At 37.4% G+C, this 20,951-nt stretch overlaps 1 protein-coding gene across 1 annotated transcript; it reads right to left on the bottom strand.

Moving 5' to 3' along the window:
* Nucleotides 1-1,777: 1,777 nt before the first annotated feature.
* On the bottom strand, nt 1,778-20,141 carry isy1 (ISY1 splicing factor homolog). The gene is made up of 11 exons (XM_052018181.1): nt 19,948-20,141; nt 18,449-18,471; nt 17,031-17,082; nt 16,594-16,659; nt 14,944-14,986; nt 14,746-14,858; nt 13,494-13,611; nt 11,914-12,036; nt 7,134-7,249; nt 3,425-3,511; nt 1,778-3,101 (listed from the first exon to the last, which is right to left on the bottom strand). Exons 1-11 carry the CDS (start codon nt 19,948-19,950, stop codon nt 2,994-2,996), a joined length of 852 nt encoding a protein of 283 aa, XP_051874141.1. The 5' UTR covers nt 19,951-20,141; the 3' UTR covers nt 1,778-2,993.
* Nucleotides 20,142-20,951: the final 810 nt, after the last annotated feature.

Raw genomic sequence — 20,951 nt, 5'->3', positions numbered from 1 at the left:
CAGTTTTGATCGCCCTGTTATTGGAAAGACATCATTAAAGTGGAAAGCATGCAAAGAAGATTTATGAGGATACTGCCAGGATTCTAGGGCCTGAATTATATGGAGAGGTTAGGCAGGCTAGGACTTTATTCCTTGAAACATAGGAGATTGAGGGGTGACTTATAGAGGTTTGGAAAATCATGAGAGACAGACAGGGTGAACAGACATTGTCTTTTTCCCCAGGGAAGGGCAATTAAAAACTAGAGGGCATAGTTTTAAGGTAAGAGATGAAAGATTTAATAGGGACCTGAGGGGCAACTTCTTCACTGAGAAGGTGGTATGAATAAGGAATGAGATGCTAGAGGAAGTGGTTGAGAAGTGCAATAAATTCAGATGTCTTCTGAATGTTGTTGAGGATAGGAGGGATTTAGAAGGATATCGGCCAAGTGGTTGGCCAATATTTAGAAGGATATTGGCCAAGCTTGGTGGGTGCTAGATGAGTTTGGCCAAAGGGCCTGTTTCCATGCCACATTATTCTATGGCTCAGACTTGTTTTAGCTGTGATTGACTAATGTTTTTAGATTAGTCTCCAATTTGACTGTATTTCCAGTGGATTTCATCTGTAAATTTTACCACATTGTATTGAACTTCAAGATCCAAGTCACTGATGTAAATGATAAAAAGTTGTCAATATAATGACCTCAGGAATCAGTACGCATAAACACAACTCAGAGAAAAACACAGCTAGTCCCTCGATCCTGGCCCCACATCATGACCAATTACCTCTTTCTCTCCTACCATTCATCCACTATTTAATCACCTGCAAAAAAGGTGGAAGGACACACTCTCAGTAATGCCAAAAGACACATTTCCTTGTGTGTTTTGATGTACATGTAACTAATAAATAAATCTTAATTCCCTCAGGTAATTAAGAACAGTAAACAAACGAGTCAAATGTTATTCATAAAGATATTTCCTTTTAACATAATGCAATTTTTGGTCTGGGCAGCTGCTAGTGTAGTTCCCTATTCACAGTGTACCACACTAACACCAGTCATATACTCCAGAAACATTATTACTTATGAGAAAAGAGCAGCCCAACATCTAACCCATTCATAGTCTCAAATTGTTTAATCTCATTTCCCTTGGTCCTCCCCATTACTAAAGTGGAATTAGTTATCAATGGTTGAATTATCCCATTTTATTTTAAATAGGCCTCTGTTAGGTTGCATCTAAATTTACACTATTATAAATAGACCGTGATCCAAGCTCATCTAAATAACCAGGAAAGTAGCCAGGAATCATTCTGGACCATTTCCAAGGACATAAAATGCAGGGGACCAGACTTGCATACACTCCTCCAGATACGTTCTCACTGACTTGTCTAATTTTACTTCCACATTTTGATTCCACATTACATCCAACATCCTTTTAAGCTTTTGAGAAAATTTGTTTGCTAGTGCTCAACATGTGATGAGTATCAGCTGCCAGTGGTTCTCATTTCTACATATCTACTTCCATTGACACTGGTACCAGAGGAACAAAGTAATCACAATACTGCCCTGATTTTCTTCTCCCAAAATAGTTTACCAAGGACAATTATAGCTTCCAATATCAGGTTCAGCTCACTCAGATCAGGACAGTTTCTAAACTTGAGTTCTCTCTGCTATGGATGGCTCACCAAACGGTTAGGGCCTACTATATCCAGTGATACTCAATATAACAAGTATCAAGCATAGCAATAATTTACTTCCAGCAATATGTCAATAAGGTTTCTTAATAAGCAGCTTTAACAAATCTAAATGTAAAATCTTCCTTTCTTCCTCAGTCTACAGTTAGTTCATTCAAGGGTTTAGAAGGCAACAATTACAAAAGGGAGTTCAATTCTCATCAAAACAGTACAAAAGAGAAATAATTGCAAGCAATTCAATTTTGATAATGAAGAATCCAGATGCAAAAGGACTACATACTTAGTTACTGAAGTTTTTGCAAGAATATTCTGATTGAAACAGACTATAGATCTGCAACTGTTGTTAATTAGACGCAAATAATAGTCAAAAACGTGCCAAAATATAGAATAAGCAAAAATAATAAATGGCCTAGCAATTTGGTTTTAACAGCTGTAAAAATTGAGATTTAATAGTTAATAAAACAATCGATTAAAAAAAATGAACGTGTTCCTGCCATAAATAGAGCAATCTTGTTGAAAATAATAACTCTAATTTATAAATCTTTATTTACATTATGTTGATTTGATATGAACAGTTACCCATAAGAGAAATAGTTTAAAATCTTGAAGACCATTCAGTTTCTCTATCGTTATACAATTAATTGTTAAAAAAGGATTCAAAATTGATTGGGTATTTCTTATCTGTGTTGTTCTAGTTTTGGCCAGGTTTTTGACTATTATTTATACATTATCAATAACAGTAAATTTGAGGATAGGAACAGAAACTCAAAAAATATAGGAGCAAGGGAAAGTACAATTCCCTACAAACAACGGTCAAAATTATATTTATCCAAACTTACAGCAGATCTGGAGCTAAACAATTTTTAACCCCAAGTTTCTCCTTGAAAGTTTAAAAACAATACTTTATTGGCTTTAAGGTACACTACCCCATTTAAAAACAAAATTTTGTTCAATACCTTAAATACAATATGTATAGATACTATACAAAACAAAACCGAATGAACATTGTGAGCATAAAGAAAACAAACAAAATTCAGACCTACAATGTTGTATGAAAGAATATATTTTTAATTAAACAATCTATAAAAATTAGAAATGAAAAGTTGCCAATTCACATTCAGAAATAAAGGTCTGTTATATACAGGAAGAGTTGTCTAGACTCTCTTAGAACCAACGAATCAGACGTTAACAATCATGTTATTTTGATCACTGTGCAGAAGTTTAGTATTGTAACAAAGAGGGTCAAAAGTAGTCTGCAATCTTTCTTCTGTGAAATTTACATTGTGGCATTTTATAAAACAAGTCTTTGTGAATAAGTAATTTGTTACAGTCCCAGAAGTCTTTTAGCATCTTCACTTTGAGCCATTAAAGCTTCACTAGCATATTTCTGTAACAGCTCCATTTTCTTCCGTCGTACAAGTGCCTCCTCAATCTGTAATGATAAAGATGAAATGTTATCAAATTATCCAATACTAAAATATCCAAATTGAAAAATGTTAAGTGCCTAAAATTATATGCTGTAAAGTAGAACAATTTTCCACTGTTGAAAGAGCTCAAGATGTCATATATGAAGCACTCGTGACTTATATTTTTTATGAATGTCCTTTTGATGACAACCCGACATCTGATGGTCATTTTTTTTTAGAGCAACAAATATGAATAATTTAAAATAAGAAATGTACAAATGCCGTCACATGATAATGGACATCTTTAATGTAATTGTACTTGTTTAGAATTTCTTCAAAGTTCCCTTACCTCCTTCTGTGATGGTACAGGAACGTGAGCTATGAATTTTTGCTGGTCTTCCTCTCCTTCCATCTGTTCTCCACTGTCTTCATCAGACTGAAGAACAAAATACAAATAAAACTGATATATTGGGGAAAGAAATCATTGGTCTTTATTTTGTATATAATTATATATTTAAAGTAATTCTTAAAAACATATCTGGAAGTATTGAGATAACAAGATCAATGTTTTAGCTGATGTAAAAACATTAACATTTTGTTTCCTTTCAAGTTACTAAACATCATAAATCTTTCTCCAGCAGGAATCATAGAACAATTTTTTCCATTTCAACAAAAAAAAGGCACAAGCGCATATTTGTAAAACAATGTAACACTCTGATGAAGGGTCTTTGACCTGAAACATTAACTCTGCTTCTCTTTGCAAAACTGCTACCCGACTTGCTGAGTATTTCCAGCATTTTCTGTTTTTGTTTCAGATTTCCAGCATCTGTAATTGTTTTGATTTTCAAAACAATACTTTAAATGGCAATTTAAGTCTTACTTTAATACTTCAAATAATTTAATACCACTCTTATAAATACACATCTGCACTATTTAATTTTAAACATAAAAATAACATAGCCATGTTTTTGTATTGGTATTAGTTTATTATTGTCACTTGTACCGAGGTACAGTGAAAAGCTTGTCTTACAAAACAATTGTACAGGTCAATTCATTACACAGTGCAATTACATTGAGTTAGTACAGAGTGCATTGATGTAGTACAGGTAAAAACAATAACAGTACAGAGTAAAGTGTCACAGCTACAGAGAAAGTGCAGTGCAATAAGGTGCGAGGTCACAACAAGGTAGATCGTGAGGTCATAGTACATCTCATTGTATAAGGGAACTGTTCAATAGTCTTATTACAGTGGGGTAGAAGCTGTCCTTAAGTCCGGTGGTACATGCCTTCAGGCTCCTGTATCTTCTACCCAATGGAAGAGGAGAGAAGAGAGGATGTCCCGGGTGGGTGGGGTCTTTGATTATACTGGCTTCCATTGTACCAATGGAAACACAAGCTAAGACTTTCTGAACCATTTTGGTCACACATTTAGTGCAACTTGAATAGAAAATTTGCAGTGAAATCTGCTCCCATGGGTTTACATTCCTTTTCATGGCTGATCGTTTGACTTTCAAGGAAGGCAAAAGACCAGCCATGACCTTATTAAATGGCACCAGGCACGAGGAGCTGATTGGCCTACTTCTGCTTCTATTAAAAAGAAATGTGAGAATAGGCCATTTATCCCCTTGAGCCACTAATCAACAAGATTATGGCTGATCTTCCCAACACCATTTTCCTGCCTATTCCCATGCTCCTTAATATACAAAAAATCTATTGATTTAAATAAACAATTGAGCCTCCATTTATGTTCTTATAGCCTCAGTGGAGTACTTAATACCAAATTACATAAATTTACAACACAAGAGGCTGCCAATTCAGTTCATTGTGAAATTCCGGTTAGGCTTGTTGGTCTAGGGGTATGATTTTCGCTTTGGGTGCGAGGTGTCCTGGATTCAGATCCCAGACAAGCCCTTCTTTAGGGCGGGCACAGTAGCGTAGTGGTTAGCATGACGCTATTACAGTGCCAGCAATCGGTGTTCAATTCCCGTTGCTGCCTGTATGGAGGTTGTACATTCTCCCTGTGTCTGCGTGGGTTTCCTCTGGGTGCTCCGGTTTCCTTCCACATTCCAAAGACGTATGGGTAGGTTAACATGGATTTAAATGGCGGTGCGGACTCGTTGGGCCAGAAGGGCCATGATGTATAAATAAAGTTTTAAGTTTTAAAAGGCTATCTAACCTAATTCCACTTTTCAACTTTTGGCACGTAGCCTCGTACATTAACACATGAAGTGCTCTTTACTAGTGCAGCTATCCAAGCAGCTACTTCCAGACCGGTATTGCTCAAATTAAAAAAACACTTCAACTTCTATCTAATACTACCAGTAATTGCTTTTAAGTTTACGCCCACTGATTACTGCAAAAACTAATGTGGATGATTGGTGACTGGAGGGTTGTAATAAGATTATGCAGGACTTGCTATCAGGTCCCTAGTTTTTCACAAGATCACAAGACAAGGAAGCAGAAGCAGGCCATTCGGCCCATCGAGTCTGATCCAAGGAAAGGGAAATAGAAGTGAGAAATGGGGAATGGGGGAAGAAAAAAAACTATTCTAATCCCAATTTCCAGCCTTATCCCCATATCCCTTGATATCCTGACTATTTAGATATCTATCTATCTCCTCCTTGAACGCCTCCACTGATCTGGCCTCCACTGCTGTACATGGCAAGGAGTTCCACAAATTCACCACCCTCTGGCTAAAGAAATTTTTCCTCATCTCTGTTTTGAAACTGTAGCCTCTAATTCTAAGATTGTGCCCTCTGGTCCTGGACTCACCCACCAAGGGAAACAGCCTAGCCACATTTACTCTGTCCTTTCCTATCAATATTTTAAATGTCGCCATGAGGTCCCCTCTCATTCTTCTGTACTCCAGCGAGTACAGTCCAAGAGCCGACAAACGCTCCTCATACGTAAGCCCTTTCATTCCTGGAATCATCCTCGTAAATCTCCTCTGAACCCTCTCCAACGTCAACACATCCTTCCTAAGATATGGGGCCCAAAACTGCGCACAATATTCCAAATGAGGCCTCACTAGTGCCCCGTAGAGCCTCATCAACACTTCCTTACTTTTATACACTATACCTCTCGAAATGAATGCCAACATTGCATTCGCTTTCTTTACCACCGATCCAACCTGGTGGTTAACCTTTAAGGTATCCTGCACGAGTACCCCCAAGTCCCTTTGTACTTCCGTGCTTTGGATTTTCTCTCCTCCTAGATAATAATCTGCCCGCTTATTTCTGTTTCCAAAGTGTACAACTGCACATTTCTCTACATTGAATCTCATCTGCCATTTCCTTGCCCATTCTCCTAAACTGTCTAGGTCCCTCTGCAACCTTCCTATCTCTTCAATACTCCCTACTCCTCCCCCTATCTTGGTGTCATCCGCAAACTTAGCCACGAAACCATTTATTCCATCATCCAAATCGTTAATGTACAAGGTAAAAAGGAGCGGTCCCAACACCGACCCCTGCGGCACACCACTAGTAACCAGTAACCAACCAGAACGAGATCCTTTTATTTCCACTCTTTGCTTCCTGTCAACCAGCCAATGCTCCACCCATTTTGTTATCCTACCCGTAATTCCATGACCTCTTTTTTTGTGGGACAAATCAATGATTTAGATTTAAAGAAAGGGAGAATGATTAAAAGATTAACAGGCAAGGAAAAGAAAAACAAGGCTTTCTCACCCACCATCTTGGCCTTTCAAAATCTTATATACAAATTAAATTGTCCCCTCTCAACCTCCTCTGCTCCAAAGAAAACAATTTCTCTCTCTCTTCATGACTAAAATTGCCCAGTCCTAGCACTACCTTAATAATTCTTTTGTATCCTTTGGTACAAAAATCTTTCTTGTGTGATGATCATCTTAAATGTGATGACCAATCTACTTTAAATTTGAAAAACTACTGCATATTTGCGTACAGGAGATAACACCAGCCATGGAAGAGCATGATATTAATGGAAACAATTAAGTGGACTGTAACCTATTTTCACATCCACCCTGTAATAGCCAATGTGAACATATACTATTTTGATACAAATGTTTAAAATGCATTTACCTCATCATCTTTCACTGCATAGATATTTACTTCTTCCTCTTCCTCCTCTTTAAATCCTTCACTTGCAAGTCGGGCCTCTTTATCTACCTTCCATTTTTGCACAGCTTCTGCTATGACTAAAATGAAAGGAATTTGAAATGTTTGTAATCTTTGTCAGAAATTCATACATGTAAATTGTTTCCACATTGTTTGCTCCCTTGCTCCAGATACAAATGTTCAGCTTGAGTCACAAACTCATGTACTGTGGAGATGACTGCAATTAGCCAAGAAAGTGGGGTCCACTGGAGACTTGAGGACAATTTTTCTGTTTCCATTGGAGGCTAAGAGATCATCCAGACACACACTAACAAGGCAGTGGGGTGGGGGTGAGGGAGTAGATGGCAATGGAAGTCAATGATAGGAGTCAAATCGTAAAAGACATTCAATAAACTCATGTACAGTCTAGGTCTTTGAATGCATCTTCAAAATGCTACATCACATCAACCGCTACACCAGCTTCACTATTTCTCAGTGCACAATATCATAATTCAAATCATTTCTGTAAGTCAGGGCTAATTTATGTTTCAGTCACATCCTCATCATCTAGCACCAGTGGAAGCCTTGCATCCACACACCTGGTCAACCATGATTCAAAGGCACTTAATGATATTCACTAACGCACTTTACCTTTCTATTGCAGGCAAAAGTGGCCCATACTAGAGGCAGCAATAGCTAAACAGCAGGGACAGGCACACCTGAAGTCATTGAATGATCATTAAAGTCAGTGGCTAGTGACAGGATGGAATCTTTAATTATAGGACTCATCATCTATTAATCCTCATCACACCCCACTCCTCCTCATGCCACATGACACCCATGCACTGTGCATTTGACACACTAGAGTAAAGAGCATTGTAACCAGTTTATAAACATTATCACCTAGAGCCACTGTTAATTTGTACATTTGGCTGAAATACAAATGACAGCCATTGAATAAAATCATCATGTCTGCTCCCAGTAAAGGAGGCAATGATAGAGCTTCTGGTTGCAATATAATGAAGCTGAAGTGTAATCCTTACAAAACAGCCTGTTGGCAATAAACGCCCTGCGAGTGAGCCTGCAACTGTCATTAAGCCATGTGCTTGCTCTACCTGCTACTCTCCGGCAAGAAAGAAAGAATGTAGTCATCTCTCTTGCAATGGAGTATGACTGTGACCCTTTCTGTGGCAAGACTGATTTTCTTTTGACCTTATTTGTTTGACTAATGTGGGCAATAAATTGGTTCTAATATGTGCACACACATGAAGAACATGTCATACCAGCTGCCATGTTGGGAATCAGATTTCTACATCTGCTCGAAGTGTACAGTGTTGGTGAATGGTGAACCAGGATATCTCAAATATGTCCAGTTGCAGCCTGAAAGGAGCATGATATGTAAAATTCATGCCCAGTATGACCTTGATAGTTACTAGCCAACATGATCTTCACACTATCATGTAGCTAGAGTATATTGGATATTTCAGGGACAAGTCGTTTCTGAAGCACAGATGCTTCACACTTGGTTGAGCAGCTAGGATTGTTTCATGCAAACCAGAGGTGAACATAGCCAAATCCACAGAGTATTTTCCTTGTATTCCCCTTTTGCTCTCAGGTGTACGCTAAAGGGATATTTACTGACGCATCCAGACTTTTTCAGAACTTGGGACAATACTGCCTCTAGACATAGCAACTTTAAAGTCTAGAAATCACAAAACCATTATTCCATCAAACCAATAAAACTGTGCAATCAGCCTCCAGTCTGTGTATAATTTTTGTTCACCTTAAAGAGAGCAGGTGGATGTGTCCTTCCTGCTACTAAACATCCAAATCTCTGTACATGTTAAACTCATGGCATTAGAGTGTTGAGCTGCCATTTATGAGCACTGTGTCAAATCAGTGTAGCATGCTGTCATAATCTACCAACACTGCATACTTTCAACAGATGCAAATGTCAGATTCCCAACATGCAGCTGGTATGACACGTGCTACAAATGCATGTACATATTGGAACCAATTTAGTACCTGCATTAGACAAACAAAAGGTCAAAGGAAAAAAATCAGTCATGCCACAAAATTACCACAATTCAGGACATTATGCTGGTGATCACATGTCGACTAATAGAATTTTTTAACTACATTAAATTAAACTAATCTGATGAAAGCAAGTCAGTTATTAAAATATGACATTTTACATTCATAAATTATTCTGCATTAGCCCATGAAGAAAGGCTCAAAAATTGCCAAGGGAGTAGACAGCAGAATCAGTGGTTGACAGAAGGAAGGTATCTGTTTTGTTTTAAACTAATTATTTATCAACATTGCAGAAAATGATATGGGGTTTGTGACTTCATAAACATGGAGAGCATTGTAAAATACTTCCCACTTTTTGCTTTAAAATCACAAACACATGACCATCAATTTAATCACACACCCATGATCACTAGCCACTTCCCACAGAATGAGTTATGTTAGCAGCTCACAACATGCATATTGTCTGTGCAGCATAGTGCCTTCTCACTATATTTGCATGTAAGAATCAGTGGTTTACTTGGGTTTAAAATTAAAACCCAAACAGACTGCAGCTCACCTGGACATCACCCAGGAGTTAATTCTTTGCAGACTCTATCATCACTGTAAATATAATGAACTCCAACATGTTATCGCTCATGTGGGTAATTCTAATGTAGCACAAAGTAAATTCTGGAGAGCATTTGGAGAATACTGTAAGAAGGACTTGCTGTTGCTAAAGTGCATGTATAAAGTACTGAGCTGGCTTGACCGTGAATGTCTAATCAGACTATACACCCAAATGGAACTTAGGACATATAGTCGGGTTCCATCAGGGTCAGGCTGAGTAGCCAAGATCCACTGGTTGGAACATTGCAAGAGCGACTCTTAAGCAGGACACCGTCAACAGTAGTAATTTATGCCATTCAAAAAATTTACAGTAAGAGCACTGTTCTCCAGCATTTTACAATCTAGCATGCTCTGGTAACTAGCATTTCAGAAGGGAGTTGCTGGGCCAATGCAGGGGCTTGGTTGACTCAATTAACTAGCACACTTGATTAACTACCACTTGTCAAGCCCAGCTCTGTTACTCAATGGGCTTTTGCCCCAACTCTACTAAATCAATGTCATTATACATATTGATGTATAATTTCAGTCTTCAAAAGAACAGGTCGATGGAATTTTACCCTAAAGACCACTGTTACTACTTTGGGAGTTTGCAAGTAGATATTTGGGATCTGAATGGTGCCTCAGAAACAATAAACCTGACAGAAAAGATGCACATTGAATATAACTGTAAAGCACATCAGTGATTCAGTCAATCTCCCAAGTGCAGACTTCTTATACTAGATGATTGTATCACCAACGAAGGGATCACACGTTCAAGGTAGATGAGTGGATTGATGGTTCGCTTCACAGATGTATGTGCCCTAAGAATTCTCCATCATAAGCCTCATTTATGCATTCTTGGAGAGGCACAGTGTAGACTTCAGCCAATCTCTTTTTACTTCAAGTGACATCAAGACATTTCTGGGAGGACTGTTATTGCAATGGCTATGAGACCAGACAACATTGGGTGGTACTGAAGACTCCTACTCCAGAAACACTGCATCTCTTGACAATCTAGCTTCTAGTACATTTACAATACTGGTATCTTCTGTGATACCTTAGACAAAATGCTGATCTTTTCATCTCTCATGTCCTTTCTCCACTCTGATGCAGTGCAGCTTAAAACATGTCAATCCTTCTCACTTTAGCACTCCACTGGTGTCTGTTGGGGCAGAGGTAACTATTCTAATCAGGAAAGGTGCCCAGGTATGTCTGTCTATAAATAAAGCAGAGAATTGTCACCTCACTGTCTACCCTGAATCATCAGTTAGTGATCAAATCACTTGTTGCGAAGGCTACCAAGCAGCAATTACTCAACCAATAACCTGCTCATAAGTTTACGTTTGCCAAGATCATTCGGTTTCAGACCTCATCGCAGCCTTAGTCCAAACACGATCCAAAGGGCTGAATGCCAGAAGAGAGAAGAGTGACTGTCCTTGAAATCAAACGACGTTTGATAAAGAGTGGCATCAAGAAGCCCAAATAAAAGCAAAATGAAAATTGTGGGTAAAACTCATCATTGACTGGAGTCATACTTAACTTTTCCTTTTTCTGCCTGGATTTGTCATAGTCAGTAGATGGAAATTCATGCTGATAATATAGCATATGATCACATACACATTATCTGAACAAATTACAAAGCTGATACAAGCAAGACGTCTTCTACCAAGTGTCCTTGCAAAGACTTAAGCTACACGCAATCTCAGTCATCCATCTCTTATCAACGTGTACTGTTTTGTAGGCTCACCTCTCATTTCTAAACAGAGCTTCACTTGTTCAATTAATATACTTTTGATGCATCTAGCTTTGCCTCCTTGATATTTTACAATTCTTTTTAAATATGGAAAACACGTGCACGCTACATAAATATAGTGACTAAAAAAATTTATGCAAGCATTTAAGGATTGGTGTATAATATAAAGTTCATTATAATAAAAACACTAAAACTATGGTATTGAATATAGCCTATGTGAAAACATTTCATTCCAAGACATCATATTTAGATGCTTGCCAATAACGTCAATTAGCTCCATTTCTAAGTTCAAGAGTGAACATTAAGGAGTGTGCTAGAACTGCCTAATTTTATCAATATGATGCAGCTTCTCAATTATATCGCTTTAATAACTAGCTCTTTATTTTTATTTACCTTTTTTCTCAAGTTCTTGTTCCAAAGGTAAAAGGACACCATCATCTTCATCTCTGTAACCATAATAGTCTGCATCAATGTCTTTCATAAGCTCTGCACGAGTTTTCCGTGGTGGGGCAGGTGCTTCAAGCAAACATAAAAGGCATGTTGTCATTTCTCAAAACAGCAAACTATATTTTCTATACTTATTACACTAACTATAATTACATATTCAAATATCATTTAAAAATGTTGATTATTAACTTATTTTCCTATAAAATGCAGTGACATATCTAGATAAAGTAGCTTACAATCTAAACCAATAATTGCCTGCAATTTGGGATGTAAATAATGACATGGCTATTATAATGAAGGATTGAATTATAATGGAACATTTATGGACGTTCAGACTCAGGAGCAGTTGGGCAAAAGTCGTCATTGTTGGTTTTATGCCCTTACACTGAGTCTGCTGATACTTCCTACTCCATTGGAATCAGTGAACTGCTAACATCAGCTAATGGAGTTAATTTTTAAAGACTTTTTGTAACTGTAATGTTTTGTGGAAAAGATTTTGGCAAATAAACAATAACTTAATTTTTGATGACTTAACAAGCATAAATGACTGTTCATCAACCTCTCTGGCTTCTAAGGAAAACTGCACATGTGTGAAATGTCACTCCCAATTATTTCAAAATCCCATACTTTAAAATTAATCACTTCTTTAAAATAATTTTCAGTTTTTGTCTTAATATTACAAGTACATCTGAATCTTTATATTGCTCTCTGAAAAATGTTTAAAAAGTTAGTGTAAAAACTAGCGCTTGTACTTAGTTTTCTGTGAGATTGGCTGCTCAGCCTCCTTGGTGATACCACAACATTTGACAAATGCAGCCGTAGAAATACAAAATAGAAAATCTGTTGAGAGCTTTCTTTGAGTTCAAATCACTGTTGCTTTGCCTTAACTCCAAAATCAATGTGCATCAACAAGATGGTACACTGCAGTGGAGCATTAACCTAATGCTGCGCTGTAATAATTCCCAAAATGAGTCATCCCATAGCTTGCATTGAGTGAAATTTCAGAGGACTGACAGCAGGGTTCCTATATCCCTGATCACATTAGGCATATGAATCAATGACAACAACAAATTGGAAACTAGTATATCTACAAAAAGACAATTTTTCATACATATTTTGAATATTTTATTTTTTGGATAATTTTGATAAGATTGTTAAAAAAACTTTACCATGTTTACTTGTGATGAACCTCAGTATTGAAGTGGATAGGTAATCTGGACAGATTACAGCAAATTGATATCTATTGAATTAATATAGCTTACCCAGAGCATACATCTTGCTGCTTTCAAGCAAAGTGACTATCAGGTGCAAAATCGCATAAGGATATCAAGTGAGTAAAGAACTGGGTTTAATTAGTGTGGCTTCCATGATTGATTAAACAGTGTGGCAACAACATCTAGAATAACTAATGAAAAACTGAAATCTGTACATGGTACCAGGAGTGACAACACCCAAAAAAATTTCCAACAAATTAATATTCTCAAAACCGAAAATGGAGAAAATGAAACTTTTTTTTAAAAACATACGCTCTTTTTCAAATAGTTCTCTGACTCCCGGCAAATCTTTAGCTGCTCCAAAATATTTGTATCCTCTGTTGCCTGGAACTTCTTTCCCCTCATGATCCAACATTTTCGGTCCAATTTTCTAAATTGAAAAATGTTCAGAAAGAAAAACAAAAATTGTCAACAGCCATTTCCCCAAATCTATTCATCAGGCAACCAACCTTTATCTTACATTGATTAAACATATGCCCTAGAGTCAACAGGAGTAGATTAACATCACAGCCTAGTGATAAACGAAATCACAGCATCACAGTAGGACAGAATACAAGTTTGTGGCATTTACACACAGTCCCTGGTTATGAACAAGTTATATTTTTGAAAGCTGTTTGCAAGTCCATACATGTTGTTAATGTCAAAGCTCCAACATTAATGAAGTGGTAGCACAGAAGCACAGCAGAAAGCTCCGGGGATGTGGGTGCAATCCTGACTTCCAGTATTATCTTTGAAGAGTTTCCACCTTCTCTGTGATTCAAAGACATGCTGGTTGGTAGATTAATTGGTAACTACAAATTGCCCCTTGTGAAAAGGCTAGTGTTAGCAAAATGGGGGTGGAATTGATGGGCATATGAAAGAGAACAGGTTGAGGGAAATAGGTGAGAATGGGACTGATGTAACATTAGTGATTTATGTTATTAACAGCAAGTAAACTACATGGCAGATATAGAAAGTAGAAGAGAGCAAGGGGAAGATATATTGCTTTCTGCAGGTTGGGACAGGAGTAGGACTCACAAGTGAAGAAAAATGCCTATACTCTAGCCCCCAGGTTCAAAAACATACAAATTGCTTCCTTAGAAATAATCTGGAAAATTTAATCATTTGAAAAGAATAACAGGAGTCCCTAACCAGCATAGTTAACCCATTTAGCAAGTCCTGCACAGATAAAATAAAGTCACATTCCTGGCACCAAATGGACTGTGCTTTTTTTTTAAAATAGTTAAGCCATTTTATTTCTTTTAAAAGCCTTTGCCTAACTTGGACACAAAAGCTAAAAAGAATCCTAGGTCAATGATGTGTAGGTTGGACAAGATAGGAACAACCAGACGACTGCCCGAGCTTCAATAACAATATGCATGGCTTAAATAAAAAGCTCCTGTTAGCAGATCCAGTGTATTTCAAACTCCGAACCCATGTATCACTATGTATAATTTCTAATATCTACAGCTGTCAATGTTCAGAAAATTTGCATGAATATTTAACAAAGCTTTCTGTTACTTACTCCATAATCAGGACCTCCTAACTCTTTTATTCTGACTTCCCAGTGGCCTTTCTCTCGTAGCAACTTATTGATTTCATCATTCAGATCTCGTATCCGAAATTCTCCCAATCCAGCTTTAAAAGAGAAAATGTATTTCCCTCACATTAATTTATATTGAAAAAGTGAATACCTAAAGATGGAAGCAGTTTAGAAACTTACCATTTTGGATCTGTGCCACTTTTTTGGAGATTTCACTTATAATCTATAAAACAAAGGGTTTAGTCATTAAATAATTGATAGCTGTGAACACTATTTGCATACATAACAAACATATCTTTACAAATGACAAGATTCTGATTATTTCTAGAATCCTTATTATATCACATGGATAGGTTGGCTTTAAAGCAGATTTGAAACATTCAAATATCATCATCCTGCCCTTAAATTGTACACTCTAACATTAGAAATTTCACTGCTAAGAGAAGTCTGATGAGTAGAATTGCAGTAATGTATTTAGGTATTCATGCTTAAAACTGCTTTTCCAATACAATGTAGGAGTACAATAAAACAATATATACCATGGAGAAAAATGTGTCAGACACTACTTTATTATTGAAGTAAACTTCTGACTTGAACTATTTATGGCAATGCTCTTAAATAAAGCATTACTAAAATAAAATAATGGGCTCATGTGACCCCAGACCTACACCCCAATTTGTCAATCACAGTCTGTGCAAGCCTACACTTAACTGGGATAGGTGTGAGGGGCCCTTCTCACTGCCCTCCACACCCTTGGTCCAGCAGCAAAGTTTGGATGGAGACAATGGGAGACAGTGTGCAGGAAGTCCAAACCCTGACATGCTTTGCCATTTATGAAACCCAAGGCATTTTAATAGTTTTTAAAAATATATTTCTAACATTCACTCACAACTAAAAACTTAAAACTGAACTAAATAATTAAAAGCTAAAGACAAAGAAAAAGCACACAAATATGATTTGAAATAAATTTTAAAGAATACCTTGCCTTTGTCTCCTAATCTGCAGATCCAGCTTCCCCATTGAAACAAATGAGGTATCAGATCCCGTGTCAAATCTAACTCAAGGTCAGAAAGGGGATTTCCCAGCATTATTGTGGGGAATCCCAGAAAAGCTGGGCTCCATTATTAGAGTCCAGTGATTAGAATGGCCAATAAAACTCAACAACATTCAGCACAATTTGATTAAAATACAGAACTCTCTCTACTGCACTATTAATAGTAAATAACGTTTGCAATATTGACACAAATGCACTACACCAGAATGCATTAAAAATCTTTATGCCATTTCTTTACCTTTACTGTTTTCTTCCAAGTGTGACTGGAAGAATGGAAACTTGGGTTATAATCACTGTGTTATAAAAAGGAAGTTTCTTTAAACTAATGAAAAAAACTAACGAAACAATGTAAAACACACAAGTAATTATGGACTAATATTTTAGTATGATCTCATTCCTTATCCATCATTGCAAAATGGATTGCATATTGGCAATGATGTTAAACCCAGTTATTAGTTCAATTGAAACCTTTGTGACCTCTCATCTTGTGCCCTTTGATTTCATAATAAATGTTGTGCCTTTATCTCATTTGTGTCTGTTTCAGGAATTCCTCCATATTAAGGTGAACTGTGATACAATTTTAGGGCAGTATAAGAATCAGCACATTCTCTCTTCTTCCCCAGTCATACCCCTGCCGATGTGAAATTTAGTTTCAAAACAAATTTCTAAGCAGAGTGAAATAAGTTAAAAAAACACTAAAGACTGCACTAATGTAATGCTGTCGCTAAAACCACATGGGAGGTTATTGGGGCTGAAAAGCACAAGATTTTACTAACCTGTCTCCTCCATTTCTCTGCCTTATGCAAATCACTGCACTCTGATGCAAGGAATGGTCTCCTTTCCTACTGAAGAAACAGAAACAATAATCAATGTTTAACTTACACTAAAGGGTGTCACAAAGCTGACTGCAAAGTAACCCAAATAATGATCACATTAAAACCACATTATTCTACAACAGCCAACTGTGATAATATCAGAATGTACATGTTAAATTAAAGCTATTATTTTGCTGGAAAATTTTTCTGTTAGCCTGGCATTACTCCAGTCACGTACTGAATGACTTGGTGAACAAGCTACGTGGTTTGCACGCTCAATGCCTTCTAAGTATATTGCTTCAATTTATGTATCCTGGAAAATCTTGTATACTGAATTTTATACCAAATGGTTATCTTTACTGCATCTCTTTCATAATTGAAAATAACAATTCACTAACCTTAACTTTTCCATCTTCCAGCTGGGCTTGGCGAAATCTTGCCAAGGCCGTCCTAAATGAAGATAATTATGGATTATTAATTTACCTCTCACAAATTGACAAGGATCTGCCATTGCAGCAGAGCTTGAAAATTTATTGGCAAGTTAAAATAAATATGCAGAAAACCCCTAAACATTACTTTCAATATATAAGCTAACTGCAAGACTTTATAATCAATTTGTAACAAAAATGTTAATTGCTGATTTCTCAGGCTTAAAAATTCATGCCAATCCAAAAATTAGTACATTTTTCCTATAGAAACAACAGGCTTTAAATGAATCTTATGCAAGTCTGAGATCTCTTAATTTTAACTAAAATTCCATACTGACTTTTGCATCAAGAAGGCAAATGTCTTTGTACCTTCCAGCATAAATTAATAAAATGAAAGACAAGGCTAATGAATTTACATAATATTGCAAAATCAACAGGTACAAGGGATCATAAATTGAATTTTGAAACCTGAAGGAAAAGTAAAAAACTGATATTTTAGTTAATCTACAAAACATTAATCTTCATGCATGTTTAAAAAAAATTAAATATTTTCCTCCTAGCTTGACCAATGAGCAAAACATGAAATAGATACAAAATTCAGTTCTAACTACAATGATTGAACAATGCTCTTTAACCCAAATATCAGACTAGCAAATCAGTTCCAATATTCTTATGTTGGAGTTTCAAACTCTGATAAAGTTCCCAGTTCTGACAAAGGGTCTATGACTGATATGTTAACTGTGTTTTTCTTTCCATAGATGCTGCCTGACCTGCTGAGTGTTTCTACCACTTTCTGTTCATATTTCAACCCCCAGAGAAAGATTAATTGTTGCAAGATACTTGGGTAATGGATTAAAATCCCTTGAAATTAGATTAAGACTTTTCATGCTATTTAGTTCATGATCTGGTTTCATTCCATCATTCTGCGATGGATTCTAAAGAAAGCTACAAGGATAAAAGGACAATGGTAAAATCTAATCACCACTATATATTACTAACAACACAACCCAAATGTTCTGTCAAACATAACCCAACAATACTGAAAGGCAATCCACAATTAGTAATTTTATATTGGGTTTACTATTTGTTCACTTCCAACAACATCCCAGAATAAAACTTTAAGAAAAATGATTTGATATATGTTATTTTCTCTTGTGTCATAAACTAGAAGTTTAGCCAATTTTCTTTTATGATGATGATGACTTGATTCTGTTTTCAAAGTGACATCTTGTTTGTAAAAGCAAGTAAATTTTAATTGGATGATAAACTCCAACCAGCTGAAGAAACAGATGAGCACAGCAATTCCAATATTAACAAAATCAGCAAAATTTTGTGAGGAGCTATATTTCAATTTAATTTACTAAATTCTGTTCAGATACTTTACTTACATTGCCTTCTCTGCATTTCGAGCCTGGACAAGCATGGAAACAAAGCAAATGTAGGAAAGTTATAATTAAAAGATTTTTATACAGATATTTCAATCAATTCAAAAATTCTAACAGAAGACTCAAACAAGTGTCAGCCACACAGTGGTTAGTGAAAAGAGATTTCCACGAAAATATACCAACCCTACTTAAAAAGCTAATTCACCAGAAGGTATATCAGCAAGACTTTGTTTCACTGTCCTAAATAAACCCTTAAGATTGTACTGGACTAGAGCAACAGAATGTTATCATAAAACTGGGAGGCAGTATTGAATTCAACCATTATTCAAATACATATTTTTAAAAAATCTAAAACAGTTATCTAAACCAAGTCATACTACAAACAAAATGTACCAGAAGACCTAAAGGACAGGTTTGTCTCCTGGACTAGTAACATACAAAAAGTATTCCTTCCAAAATATCATTCTTCCAAGATATCAACAGTTCTCTGTCAAGCATTGTGTTAATCCACTGAATGCTTCAATTATATACAACACGAAAGACACAGATTACTCCTAAAATTGAATTAGGTCATCTCATGTCAACACCGTTGCAATTAACGACAGCAAGATAGGTCCAGCGTAGGAAGCTGTTGGAGGGATGGGTGGGGGAGAATGGAATCATAATTTCTGAAAAACAATAAATGGGAACGTCAGGAAAATGGGATTGGAGTTGCCTATTCCAAATACTAATTCAACATATGGGCTTATTTCCAAAGATGAACTTCCTCTGATTCAGTAACCATCAATTTATGCTTACAAATGTAACTTTGTTTTATAACCAAAAAAAGTACCAAGTCAATCACAACACATCATTAAAATGTTGGAAATAGAGACTGAAATGTTTACGGTTGTTCTTTCCACAGATACTGCTGAGTATTTAAAGCTTTTTTCTTGTTTTTAGTTACGATTTCCAAAACCTGCAATAATTATTTCTATTTCGTTGCATTAACTTGAACTTTATCAACTCTGTCTATTTTAATATAAAAGCTTGGGAGTATATTATCCACAAGACCGGGAGCTGAAAGTTGGCAAACATGAATGAGTGCCATGAAGGGCCACCTCAGGGGATCCTGTGTGTCGTGGACGGTGTAAACGAGATTCCGGTCCGAAGTAGTGCGTTTTGCGGTAGTTTAGTTAGCGTTTTCTGATGTAGTCATGCGTCTGCGTAGTTCTTTCTTGTATTAGTTGCTGTAGTTTTGACAATGTGTGTCATTTTGTAGTGCTTTTAGTGAAAAAACTTTCGTATATTCATAAAAAAATGCCACAAGATACATAGTGGGCTGGGGAATGCCAAATAAAGTGATGTTTTAGGGGCCGGCAGTAACCAATTATAGAGGATCACTGGTACGGAATCACCCGAAGCCACATGTCAAACGTCCTCATACACCCCTGGATCAAACAGAGGAGCAGAGGGTCCAGGGACAGACGTACCCCATTCCCCAACAGCAGTGTGATACGTACCATTGTGAAATTTACCAGCAGGAAGATCCCACGAAACACTTAACGCCAACGTGCAGCCGCAACCCGAGCAGAAGCACAACAGGAAACCAGGGTCGAAGGTCGACGACGAGGCAGCGATGCTGATTGCGCCGACGAAGGGGAAGCGGGGCCGATCGCGGCGACAGTCGGCGGGGCGGAGCCACCGGCGGCGTCACGTGACCTCTCCGTGCGCCCAGGGTCTCGGGAGGGGGAGGGGGAGGGGGAGGGGGAGGGGCGGGCGCCGGCGTGTTGGAACGTCTGCGTCGGTTTGTGACGTCAGCTGTCAATCTCCCAGAGCTGGCGGTTGCTCCGGAAGGTTCCCGCTTGAGTTTGCCAGGTGTAGTTTTAAATGTGCTTCTCCTGTCTGGGATCGTGGCCCCTTTCGATCCGTCGTGCTCCAGTCTGATCTCTCTCCCCACATCTTGGTCTTGGTTAGGGTACATCAGAGACCCATCAATACTTTTTAATTCTGATGAGGATTTCTGCCTCCACCTCCTTTCAGAAGTAAGTCCCAGACCCCTGTCTCTGAATCGTCTCCCTTCTCAACGCAGGGGAATGGCCCTGTTTATCCGCAGGGTAAATGCTTGGTGCATGCTGTTTGTCATATAAATTAACAATGCGGACGTGAATGTCCTAGATATGTCGCGGGTGACACGAAAATTGGTGGTGTTGTTGATAGTCTTTGCCTGTAAAATGAAATTGATAAGTTGATATGGATGAAGGAACTGATGGTTTTATGGCCAAGTTTGAGACGATACCAAGATAGGTGGAAGAACAGGGAGTCTGCAGAAGGACTTGGACAGGTTGGGAGAATGGGCAAAGAAGTGGCAGATGGAATACAGCGTATGAAAGTGTGGGGTCTATGCACTTTGGTAGGAAGAATAAAGGTGTAGACTATTTTCTAAATGGGGAGAGAATTCAGAAATCAGAGGTGCAAAGGGACTTGGGGGTCCTAGTTCAGGATTCCCTGAAGGTTATCTTGCAGG

The sequence above is a fragment of the Pristis pectinata genome, chromosome 6 (assembly GCF_009764475.1).
Source record: "Pristis pectinata isolate sPriPec2 chromosome 6, sPriPec2.1.pri, whole genome shotgun sequence".
NCBI classification, from domain to species: Eukaryota; Metazoa; Chordata; class Chondrichthyes; order Rhinopristiformes; family Pristidae; genus Pristis; species Pristis pectinata.
This window is presented reverse-complemented; position numbering and strand designations above follow the sequence as displayed.